Source organism: Schistocerca nitens, chromosome 2 (assembly GCF_023898315.1).
Source record: "Schistocerca nitens isolate TAMUIC-IGC-003100 chromosome 2, iqSchNite1.1, whole genome shotgun sequence".
In the NCBI taxonomy this organism is placed as follows: domain Eukaryota; kingdom Metazoa; phylum Arthropoda; class Insecta; order Orthoptera; family Acrididae; genus Schistocerca; species Schistocerca nitens.
The window spans coordinates 192931162-192943512 of NC_064615.1; the positions used below are offsets into that span (position 1 = coordinate 192931162).

General features: G+C 41.6%; 1 protein-coding gene across 4 annotated transcripts in view; it reads left to right on the forward strand.

Moving 5' to 3' along the window:
* LOC126235881 (CD109 antigen-like) overlaps positions 1–12351 on the forward strand; it is a 565987-nt gene that overhangs the window by 446114 nt on the left and 107522 nt on the right. For all 4 annotated transcript variants that reach the window (XM_049944806.1, XM_049944808.1, XM_049944805.1 and 1 more), the window contains exons 4-8: positions 1748–1940; positions 2726–2950; positions 4590–4840; positions 6405–6563; positions 6672–6843. In XM_049944806.1, coding sequence (XP_049800763.1) covers positions 1748–1940; positions 2726–2950; positions 4590–4840; positions 6405–6563; positions 6672–6843 — 1000 coding nt within the window. The remainder of the gene's footprint in view (positions 1–1747; positions 1941–2725; positions 2951–4589; positions 4841–6404; positions 6564–6671; positions 6844–12351) is intronic.

Here is a 12351-nt window from a genome sequence, read left to right on the forward strand (position 1 = left end):
CTTTCCCTCTTGCTCCCACTGCTACTATCTCCTTCCATTCTCTTTCTCTTTTATTACCACTTTCTCTCTCCTACCACCACTCTCTCTCTCTCTCTCTCTCTCTCTCTCTCTCTCTCTCTCTCTCCCCCTCTCTCTCGTTCTCCTGCTTGCACTGTATCCTCTCTCATCCACCATCACTGTCTCTTTGCTACTGTCTTTCAGCACAGAAAAGTGCAAATATGGTCTTATGCCCAAATTTTTTATGAGGAAGATGGAATGAGGATTGTGGCAGGTGGTTACCAGTTTCCTGTCGGAGTCTTTTGAAGAGTAGTTTTTTTGCCCTTTTTCTGTTCTGATGAGCATTTTTCAGCTGGCTCCCCTCTTTTTCCCTGTTACAGCAGGATGTGCTGCTTATATGAAACAAATTCTGTAGGTCAGTAAAAATTTGACAGTTTATAAATAAACTTCAACACATTTACTTACTTTGACACAAATAATCCACAAATAATTATGCATGATATAAGGTTAACACACAATCGTCTCCAATCCAGTGCAAACTCACTTTACACTCATTTACATAAAAATGCACAACATTATTATGCTACACCTACAGTACTCCAAAAATGCGGCACTTGATTTGTAAGTACAAATAATTTTGCATGACAAAATCATTTCTTGTAAGGTGCTTACACTGCCAGGCAACACAACTGAATAATTTCAGGGCCAAAACAGCCTCTGTAGGTGTCAAGTTCCATTATACAGAGACAGCTCATCATTAAGTTTTATTGATGGAAACAGTCCTCACTAAAAATATAGTTTGGTGGACTCTGAACCCTTGTGATAACTCCAGACCCTTTCCATGTGTTCACTATGCCAGTTCAAACTACATTTATGCCTCAGATCAGATGTGCATATTTTACAAGCTTTAGTATTATAACTGTGTGAACCTCTGGACTTGGTAACAGAGAATGATATTGTTTAACATTTCAAGGTTCCCTGAGAAAGAAAATGATTTTAAGAACATACGTTAAAAATTCTGACAATTTGCCATGAATAGAAATCATAGAAGTGGCCAGCCCTACAATTGGTACTTTTGGTATACAAAATTCATGGTTTCCAGTGATTTCTCAGGAACCACCCTTGAACAAATCGTGCTTTTATAAGCCATATACGGCCTACCACAGAGTACACCTAATGTAAAAGAACCAACCGATATGCTGAATTTACCAGGTCTGGAGAAGTTTAATATTTAAATTTTGATCCTGTACTGTAAGATAGCTACAATAAGCCCATTCTTTTGATAGGCATACAAATGGTCACTAGACCAAGGGCTATCCAAAATATTTGACCCCTTTTCTCTGTGATCAATGGAATCCGAGATATGACTGCTTGAAAAATCACATTTTCGCATGCAGCTTTTTGGAACATAATAGTATCATGCATTAGCCTATGTGGACAGATAGTTACAGGTCATTGTTTGGAAGAAACATTTCTGTTGCCATTGAATTAAGTGTTCAAAGAATTTTGACATGCCATAATGTTTCCCACATTCAGCCAAACTTAAGTTCTTAATTGTAATTGTGTGGTGATGTATGTATTATTATCCCTTTTAACTTTAGCAAGTCTCTCTCACTCGCTCTCACCTTACAGAACCTGGAATCCTGTTGAAAAGTTAAAAGTGCCCGGAGCTGCATGTATTTACAGATATGTACATAAATATGCTGAAATTGTATTCACTCAGGTACTAAATTGTTGACACTGCCAACAGGTACTATACAATTGTTGCACCAAAGGTTTTGCGTCCTAACTCTGAATACCATGTTGCTGTGAGCACTCAGTTTGTATCGGAGCCATGTGATATAGTGGTAACTGTTGGTGGAAAACAAGATGTGGGCAGCAACTTTGTAACAAGCCAGATGATAACTGTGGAGCCGTACACCACCAGGATTGTGAAGCTGGAGGTATTTGTGTACAGATTTATTCTTTGTAGCAATACTAAATGTAAGAATCTTTCAAACATGAATTCTGTTTTTGTATTAATGAGAATGAATTGTAGAAATAGTGTATGTAAAACTGCAAAAATATTCAGGTATGTCAAGTTATCTGTGCTATTTGGGAAATTCACATTGTTTTTGGTTGCACACTTTTCTTATTTTATTTCTAAACATATATCAATGGAGATATCATTGGTATAGGCTAGAGAAATGTGAATTATTTTATTTTTAAAATTTTTTTTTTACAGAACCATAGTATTTAAAACTTTGGGTGTTTTTGGTTGTTTGTAACAAATTGATTATCACTGTTGCATACTGAAATGTACCAGGCATAATTTTAATATGTTTCTAGTAGTGAATGCCTCATTTAATGTGGAAATTCATTTGTAAATTAACAGTAGCCTACTGACCATGGGGAGAAGCATAAAGGATCAATTGTTATTACTTAAAAGAAAGGCAAGAAATGGTGGAATATGATTTATGAGATTTTTCCAGCATGATTGATAGGTGGTACATTGCTGTTATCGGAATATTGTGGCAAAAACATAATCGTCAGACTGGCTGGAAACTTGGAATCTCACCATCTAAAATGGGGAGGGTGGACTTCTGATTTTTATTAAGTTTGATCTATTATCATGCTGAGGTATTAGATGTATCATCTGTGTAATTCATAGTTTGACTTGTGTAATAATTAGTTGATAGTTTTGTGTTTCTAAACTGAAAGTAAGTGCTTTGATTTGATTCTGTTTCAGATAGGAGACTTGGGAAGTGGCATTTACAAACTCATAGTCAAAGGAGAGAAAGGACTGGTGTTTGAAAACTCAACAAATGTTGATTACATTCATAAAAGTTATTCAGTATTTATTCAGACTGATAAAGCAATTTATAAACCTGGTCATAAAGTGATGTTTAGAGCAATAGTCCTAAATTCACACCTCAAACCAAGTGTTACTGGAGCCCTTGATATATATATTACTGTAAGTAACTTATGGCAGTTAATTTATAAATCCTTTTTAATGCCACTATAATGATATTTTCACCAAGCAGTAGAAGAAATTTACTTGTCATAGATTGACTTAAGATTGAAGAAAAGTGTGTTGGAAAAGAAGGAAATAAAAATGTTCATATCCTTGATTTCCAACAGATAAAGGTTGCAAACACTGATAGTGAATAGTAAGCATCACTGGATGAAAAAAGAAAGGCAAAATAAAAATAAAAAATATTAAAAGATTCTGTTGGGATTAAAGTCAAGATGGAGAAGAAACTAATGCGAATGAAGACCAGAAATTTCTGGGGAAACACAGAAGACTTGTAGAGGATTGACACTTTGTGTAAAGACTGGCATTTTTTAATGTGTTGTATGTAATTAGATAGAAATGCCCTTTATCATGATAACACAATTCACAATATTTTTTTTCTTTATTAAAGAAAAGAAAGAAGAATGAAATCAAAACCATTAAGTATCAAGGAAGATATGGTGGTACCTTCACTCTTCAGTAAAAAATTATTCACAGAGATTAACATGCAGTAGTAGTGTCCACCACTATGAACCTGAAATAGAAATAATGTAGATATTGAATATACCAAACTGAGTGAATGCCAGAATAGCCTTAACTGTGTTTGCATGAAGCTGTACAACAAATTATTTCTGTCTGTGAGTGACTTGTTCAGTTAGCATTTTATAAATATTTACAAAAATTATTAATCAGCTAATGTGCATAGAAATTAGAAGAATTTTAATAGATGTATCAGTGCACAGAGAGTACAAGTACTTTAGTTGCAAGACTCATTGTTGCACCTATTAAATGTGTACTTGGATTGTGTAAATTTATCTATCAAACAATGGAAAAGCTGGTATAGAATAATGGCAGTATTATGAAAAGGCTAGATTGCCACTCGTCATATAGTGGAGATATTGAATCGCAGACAGGCGCAACAAAAGACTTCTAAACTAAACACACAAGCTTTCAGGCAGAAGACCTTCTTCTGAAAAACACACACACACACAAATTTCTGCAAGAGCAGTTCACACACATGCCGAGGGTCATGTGTGTGAGGGCCGCGTTTGTGTGACTCTCTCTCTCTCTCTCTCTCTCTCTCTCTGTGTGTGTGTGTGTGTGTGTGTGTGTGTGTGTGTGTGTGTGAGAGAGAGAGAGAGAGAGAGAATATGACATCTATCGAAAGATAGAACTAGATCACCAAAAGCCTTCCTAGGATGACTGGAGTGGATGAGGAGGACAGGCATCATTTTAAAGTGAATGTGTGTGTGTGTGTGTGTGTGTGTGTGTGTGTGTGTGTGTATTTTGGAAGAAGGCCTTTTGGCTGGAAGCTTATGTGTCTAGTAGTCTTTTGTTGTGCCTGGCTGCGACACATCTCTGCTGTACGGTGGTTAGAAATCTATCCTTTCCATAGTATTGTAAATGTATCTATGTTTTAAAGTAAACTTGCACTGATTGAGGAAGTTTCTGTTGAGAATGTCTCTCAGCTCTCTTTAATTCACACTATTCTGAATGTCTACGTTTGTTGTCCAGTTCGTATCACTTATTGTCCTGTAACTGTAATGCCACAGAATCTTAAGATGTACATTTCTACAGTTAATGACTGATTTTTGTGCAGGATGGAAGGGGCAACAGAGTTAAGCAGTGGAGGCGTGCCCTCACAACAAAGGGCGTGTTCTCAGGAGAGCTGCAGCTGTCTGAATCTCCAGTTCTTGGAGACTGGAATATTGTTGTCAATGTACTGGACCAGACTTTCAGTAAAACCTTTCAAGTTGCTGAATATGTTCTACCAAAATTCGAGGTCACAATTGATGTGCCCCCATATGTTACCTTCAAGAATTCCAAAGTGGCAGCTGTTGTGCATGCAAAGTACGTTGTTTCACTTTTGTCCCCTACATGTTTAATGCCACTGTCACGGCAATACTAGTATTTAGATATGTAAAAATACAGATTCTTGTATACTCCTGTTAGATATATCAAACAATGGAAACCCCAGGTTGGAATGTCAACAATGTAAGAAAAGATAGATTACTACTTACCACAAAGCAGACACGTTAAGCTGCAGACAGGCACTATTAAAAGACACTTACACGTAAGCTTTGGGCCTCAGCCAGAGTTGATGATTGTGTGTGTGAGATGTGCTTGCTTGTGTGAATGAATGGTGTGTTTTTTTTTTCTCTCTTTTTCTGATGAAGACTGTTGCCAAAAGCTTATGTGTAACTGTCTTGTAATTGTGCCTGTCTTCAATGTTCTCCTTTACAGTAAGTATCAATCTTATCTTTTCCTACATTCTTGTTAGATATATATGAGATAAATAACATTGTTTTTGAACTTGGAAGCTGTGTTTTATGTATATGCATTTGATTTCTCATTGCAAGTTCTTAATTTGTTAAATAATTCTGTGCAAGATCAATAAGAGTGTTTGATACCTTTCTTTTTTCCAATCATTGTTCATGCTGTGATGGGAGTTTTTCCACAATGTCCACTGTCCACTCCTGTGCACATGTGCAAGTTTGCACACCCTCACCTGCTGCTGCCGCTCCCCCCCCCCCTTCCTCTTTACACCCACTATATTTACCTATAACTTTTCAAATGAACATATAAGCAGCTGTAGTAGAATGTGTCCGAGTGTCTCTTTAGCATGTTTTTTCCCAGACTGATTTACGGGCTTCCCAGTAGTGCAATCTGGTGGTAGTCTGAGACTGCAAATTAAAGATCTGTGGCTCAATCGTGTCAGTCCTGCAAGTTTTCTCTATCATTTATTGCTTCCTTTACTTTGTATCTGTAAAGGAAAAAAAATTTTTGCACTGTGTTTGAGTCAACGTTAAACAATGTTTCACCCTAACTGACTGGGCATTAGTTTAAAGATCGGAGGAAGCCAGGGACATGCCTTGCAGTAGGACCATGCCTTGTGAAGCATTGCTGTGTTTCAACCAACCACTGGGTTGAGGACTGTTTTACTACAGTGAGAGCTGTTAACAAGGGAGACGAAACAAGTGGAGTTGAGACCTATGGGCAGCATCATTGTTACTATTCTCCTCACATATCTCTCGGTAAAACTTACAGTGTAATGTATGTGTGATAGATAAGGACCTGGCTGGAATATAAGTAATCAAAGGAATAAAGGTGACAACTACCTGTATAATTCAGGTGTTGAATGGTCAATAATCACTTAAATGCAACTGTGTGTGTGTGTGTGTGTGTGTGTGTGTGTGTGTGTGAGAGAGAGAGAGAGAGAGAGAGAGAGAGAGAGAGAGGGAGGGAGGGGGGGGTGAAGGAGTTACATTTGTGATTCCATTATAGCATATTCATCTTGTTCTGAAGTCTCAAACTTTAGTATTCATGGAAATATTGAAAGTTCCAGTCTGATTAAGCAGTTTTGTGTGTGACATTTGAAGAAGGGAGAGCTGATTATGGATCTTCTGTTTCGTAGGTATACATATGGAAAACCTGTGAAGGGAGAGGCAACTGTCACTATGTATCCAAATTATTTCTCATCAATTTTACAACCAGCATTTCAGAACCCTGTGCGAAAAGTTGTGACAATTGATGGCAAAGCAGTGGTGGAATTTGACCCTGCAAAGGAGCTAAAGTGAGTGTACTGTAGTTGTGTGGATTACCACAGTTTTTCACATATGTATGAAGAAATCATTTGTATGGTTACTGATATATATAAACTGTCTTGAAATTTCTTTTACAGTCTAAATGATGAATATGCTAGAAATGTCCAGTTTGAGGTTGCGGTTGAGGAAGCTTTGACTGGAAGGAGGCAGAATAACTCAGCACAAGTGACAGTACACAAGTATATGTACAAGATGAACCTTATTAAGACATCAGAGTGCTTCAAACCAGGCCTCAAGTACACAGGATATGTAAGTATGGCTTCACTCTTTAATAAGGTTGTTATTTTAGCTGCATACTTCATTGAATGTAAATTCAGATAACAGCGACCAGTCACTTTTGAACTATTTTTTATTTTCATAAAATAATTTTTGACCTTTTTAAGGTTCTTCTTCAATTGGATTGAAAACTTGTTTATGGAAATAAACAAATATTTCAAAGTGACTGATTGATATCCATATATATATTCGATAAATACACACTCTGGTGGTCTAAAATCTCCTTAATGGGTAAGCTTAATACATACTCTAGGAGAACGTGGCTCTCCCAATCCAGCAATTGGGGAAAACATTGTCTAAAAGTTATATGATATCAACAGCATGTTCAGCTGTGAATGGTGGCCTAAGGGAAGTCCAGTGTCAAACCCTTCAAGGAAATAGTGCACCTGTGACATTTGTGTTACATAACAAACATGTTTATTTTTATGTTTGTATTAATGCTACAAATCTATATATGTATAATCTCAAACAATGGAAAATACAGGATGGAATAACAATAATATGAAAAGAATAGACTGTTATTACCACTTAGAGGTGGTGTTCAGTGGCAGACAGGCACATTGAAAAAAGATGGTTAGTTATTTGTATTTGTCACTGTTAAGTCCCTCATCACACACAGACAAAGCAAAATGCACACACATTCACAACTCTCACACACGTGACCATTTTTGTCTCTGGGTGCTAAGACCATGTCTGTGTCTGAGGTAAGTAGCAGTCTTTGCTAGGGTGGGCAGTAGGGGCTCAGGATAGGGATGGGCTGCAGAAGGGCAACAAGGCAGGGGCGGAGGAAGATGCTGTTGTTGCGTGTGAGGATTGTACAGAGACATGGTGGGGAAGGATAGATGAAACATTGGAAGGCTATAGTGGGGGGGGGGGGGGGGGGTGAGAAGTAGATAAGGGGAAAGGACTACGCAGGTGCACTGGGAGGATATGAGGCATGGAAGACTGCTCTAGTGGGTTAGGCAGTAGGACAGCAGTGACTAGCAAAGGATGAGGCCATGGGAGCTACAGGAATGAAGGATGTATTGGAGAGGAATTGCTTGTCACTACAGGTGCAATGACTGTGGGTGTCTCAGCTGTTTGTTAAGGGATGTCAAAGTGGAGGTATTGTTGATAGCTGTAAAGTTTGACGGACGGCTCAACCAGACTATAGCCACGAGATAAATGGACCACCAAGTTGTTGAACGTGCAGCCACACAGAAGCGTGCTTGACTTCAATGTCTGTGTCACAGCTTGTGCTGTCTGGGTTCTTCTCACTAACACCAGCTTTCCTCTTTGTGCTGGTGGGAACTCTCCCCTCAACATATCCTTCCTCCACTAGCACCTGTCCTCCAGCTGCCTATCCCCTTCCCTGCTCCCACTCCAGCCCTACTCATACTTCTATCCTACCAGTGCACCTGCATAGTCCTGTCCCCTTCTCTTCTTACTCCTCGCCTCTCCCAACCTGCCGCATGCCCCCAGCACAGCCTCCCAAAGGTGCTGCACCTTGCAACCCAATATCCTCGGCAAAGATTGCTGCTTGCCTGTCGCAGTCGAACCTCAGTGACAGCGGTGACAGCAGCCATTTGTGTGTGTGTTTTTGTTTTTGTTGTTGTTGTTGTTGTTGTGAAATAGGGGAGAGAGTTTCACAGATACGATACATGAGTTAGGGTGGCAATCATTAAAACAAAGGCGTTCTTTATTGCAGCGAGATCTTTTCATGAAATTTCAATCTCCAGTGTTCTTGCCCAAATGCAAAAAATATTTAAATTTTTATTGACACCCACCTGTATAGGGAGAAATCATCATTGTAATAAAATAAGACAATCAGAGCTTGGTTCGATGAACGCTCAGTCAAGTACTTAAGTGTGAATTGGAGAGTAGTGATGTAGATGTGAATATGTTTGTGTGTGTGTGTTTTGTTTACATCTGTTGAAGGACTTAATCTGACAGCTAAACAACAATATATAGCAGTCTCTTTTTCAGTGTGACTGTCTGCCACTCGATACCACCCCATTTGGTGAGTAGCAATTATCATTGTAATACACAGCAACAATATGGAATGGAAGATTGCTGCTCACAACATTAGAGGAGGCATTGAGTCGCAGACAGTAACAATGAAAAATAATGCTAGAAATATTCAGTTATCAGTCGAGATTCTTCATACTCTCTCTCTCTCTCTCTCTCTCTCTCTCTCTCTCTCTCTGTGTGTGTGTGTGTGTGTGTGTGTGTGTGTGTGTGTGTGTGTGTAGAAAAGCAAGTACTTTGTACTTAAAACATGATGAAATGTTAATCATTGAGAATGTATTACATAGAATGAGGTGGGCACAACAAAAAGACTGTCAAACAAGTAAGCTTTTGGCCAAAAAGGTCTTAATTTGAATTAGCCAAAACACACACACACACACACACACACACACACACACACACACAGGCGCAACTCCCACATGCAAGACCACAGTCTCTGCCTGCTGAGGCCAGAATGTGAGCAGTGGTGCATGATGGGAGAAGCAATATGGCATTTGGGAGTAGGGGGGGAGGAATAACAAGGCAGGGATGGGGGATGGTAAAGTGCTGCTTGTGGGAGCATTCAGGGACAAAGTGGAGAGAGGGTAGGGCAGCTAGATGCAGTTGGGAGGTTAGACAGAGGGCGGGGAGGGGGTGGCAGTGGAAAAGGAGAGAAGTAAAAGGACTGTAAGTGTGTTGGTGGATAGAGGCTGTGTAGTGCAGGAGTGTAAAACGAGAAAAGGATAGGTGGGCGTAGCACAATGACTAACCAAGGTTGAGCTCAGGAGGGTTACAGGAACGTAGGATATACTCCAGGGAGATGCAATTCAGAGAAGCTGGTGTTGGTGGGAAGGACCCAGATGGCACATGCTGTGAAGCAGTTATTAAAATGGAGAACATCATATTGGGCAGCGTGTTTAGCAACTGGGTGGTCCAGCTGTTTCTTGGCCATAATTTGTCAGTGGCCATTCATGCGGACAGACAGCTTGTTGATTGTCATGCTTACGTATAATGCGGCACAGTGGTTGCGGCATAGTTTGTAGATCACATGACTGTTTCCACAGGTAGCTGTGCCTCAGATGTGATACATGATGCTTGTGACCAGACTAGAGTAGGTGGTAGTGGCGGGATGTATGGGACAGGTTTTGTATCTAGGTGTATTACAGGGATATTTGCCATGAGGTGAGAGGTTTGGGAGTTGGGGTTGAGTAAGGGATAAGGATATTGTGTAGGTTCGGTGGGCGGTGGAATACCGCTATGGGTTATGGGGTGGGGGTTGGGGGTTGGGAAAGATAGTGGGTAGAACATTTCCCTTTTTTTTTTTTTTTTTTTTTTTTTTCTTTTTTTTTTTTTTTTTTTTTCGGGCGCACAACTTCAATGGTCATTAGCGCCCTGACTACTCTAAGAATGCACCGCGAGGCACAAGTTGACAACAACAACTAAAAGGGAAAACACAATAAAAGACAGACTGACAGGCATAGGATTAAAAAACATCATCAAATGTCCTTAGCGAGGTTTGTCAAATTGATAAAACAAAGAACACGAGCAGCTGCTCGTGGGTCATCCGCTAAAATGGCATCTAAAGTAGTAGGCAGGTTAAGATCGAGGCGCAGTGTTTTAAGATCGGGACAGGACATTAAAATGTGACGAACTGTCAGCAAGTGCCCACATGGGCAGAACGGCGCCGGCGCAGCCGTCAGCAGATGGCGATGGCTGAACCGGCAGTGTCCAATTCTTAACCTTGCTAAAACGACCTCCTCCCGCCGAGAAGGGCGTGAGGAGGACGTCCAAGCCACGGGAAGAGGTTTTAAGGCCCGAAGCTTGTTGTCGGTAAGTGCAGCCCAATCGGCATGCCACAGCGACACAACGCGCCGACAAATGACCCTGCTAAAATCGGACGAAGGGACACAACAAGAAGCTGTCCGAGGCTGGAGGACCGCAGCCTTGGCCGCGGCATCTGCAGCTTCGTTCCCAGGGATACCGACATGGCCAGGAACCCACATAAAGCTAACCGGCGTACCGACGTCCACCAGCTGCTGAAGAGAGCGTTGGATCCGGTGTACGAAAGGGTGAACCGGGTACGGATCACTGAGGCTCTGGATGGCGCTCAGGGAATCTGAGCAGATGACATAAGCAGAATGTCGGTGGCGGCAGATGTACAGAACAGCCTGGTAGAGGGCAAAGAGCTCAGCTGTGAAGACCGAACAATGGCCATGGAGCCGGTATTGGAAACTTTGTGCCCCGACAATAAAGAAACACCCGACCCCGTCATTGGTCTTAGAGCCATCTGTATAAATGAAAGTCATGTTGTTGAACTTCGAACGAAGTTCCAAAAAACGGGAGTGGTAGACCGAACCGGGGGTGACCTCTTTTGGGAGCGAGCTGAGGTCGAGGTGAACGCGGACCTGAGCCTGGAGCCAAGGTGGCGTGCGGCTCTCGCCCACTCGAAAGGTTGCAGGGAGTGAAAAATGAAGGTGTTGAAGGAGGCGACGAAAGCGAACTCCAGGGGGTAGCAAGGCAGAGACATACAACCCGTATTGAAGGTCAAGAGAGTCGTCAAAAAAGGAACGATAAGAAGGATGGTCGGGCATTGACAGTAGCCGACAGGCATACCGACAAAGCAGTATATCGCGCCGGTAGGTGAGTGGCAATTCGCCAGCGTCAGCATGAAGACTCTCTACGGGACTGGTATAAAATGCTCCGATCGCAAGTCGTAAACCCCGATGTTGTATGGAGTTGAGGCGGCGTAAGATGGATGGCCGTGCAGAGGAGTATACGAAGCTCCCATAATCCAGCTTGGAGCGGACGATCGACCGATATAGACGAAGTAGGACGGTTCGATCCGCTCCCCACGACATACCACTGAGAACACGGAGGACATTTAAAGAACGGGTACAACGGGCGGCCAAATATGACACATGTGGAGACCAGCTAAGTTTCCTGTCAAAGGTAAGGCCTAAAAATTTGATTGTCTCCACGAGTGGGAGAGCAACGGGACCGAGTCGTAAGGACGGTGGGAGAAACTCTTTGTAGCGCCAGAAGTTAATACAGACCGTCTTCTCGGCAGAAAAACGGAAGCCATTGGCGACACTCCAGGAGTAAAGACGGTCAAGAGAACGCTGAAGACAGCGCTCCAAGACACGTGGACACTGCGCGCTGCAATAGATGGTAAAATCGTCCACGAAAAGGGAGCCTGATACATCAGCTGGGAGGCAATCCATTATTGGATTGATCGCGATGGCGAAGAGAGCGACGCTCAAAACTGAGCCCTGTGGCACCCCATTCTCCTGGCGAAAGGTGTCGGACAGGACAGAACCCACACGTACCCGAAACTGGCGATCCATTAAAAAGGAACGAATAAAAAGAGGGAGGCGACCGCGAAAGCCCCACGTATGCATGGTGCGGAGAATGCCCGCCCTCCAACAGGTGTCGTAAGCCTTCTCCAAATCAAAGAACACAGCCGCGGTCGGGCGCTTCCGCAAGAAGTTATTCATG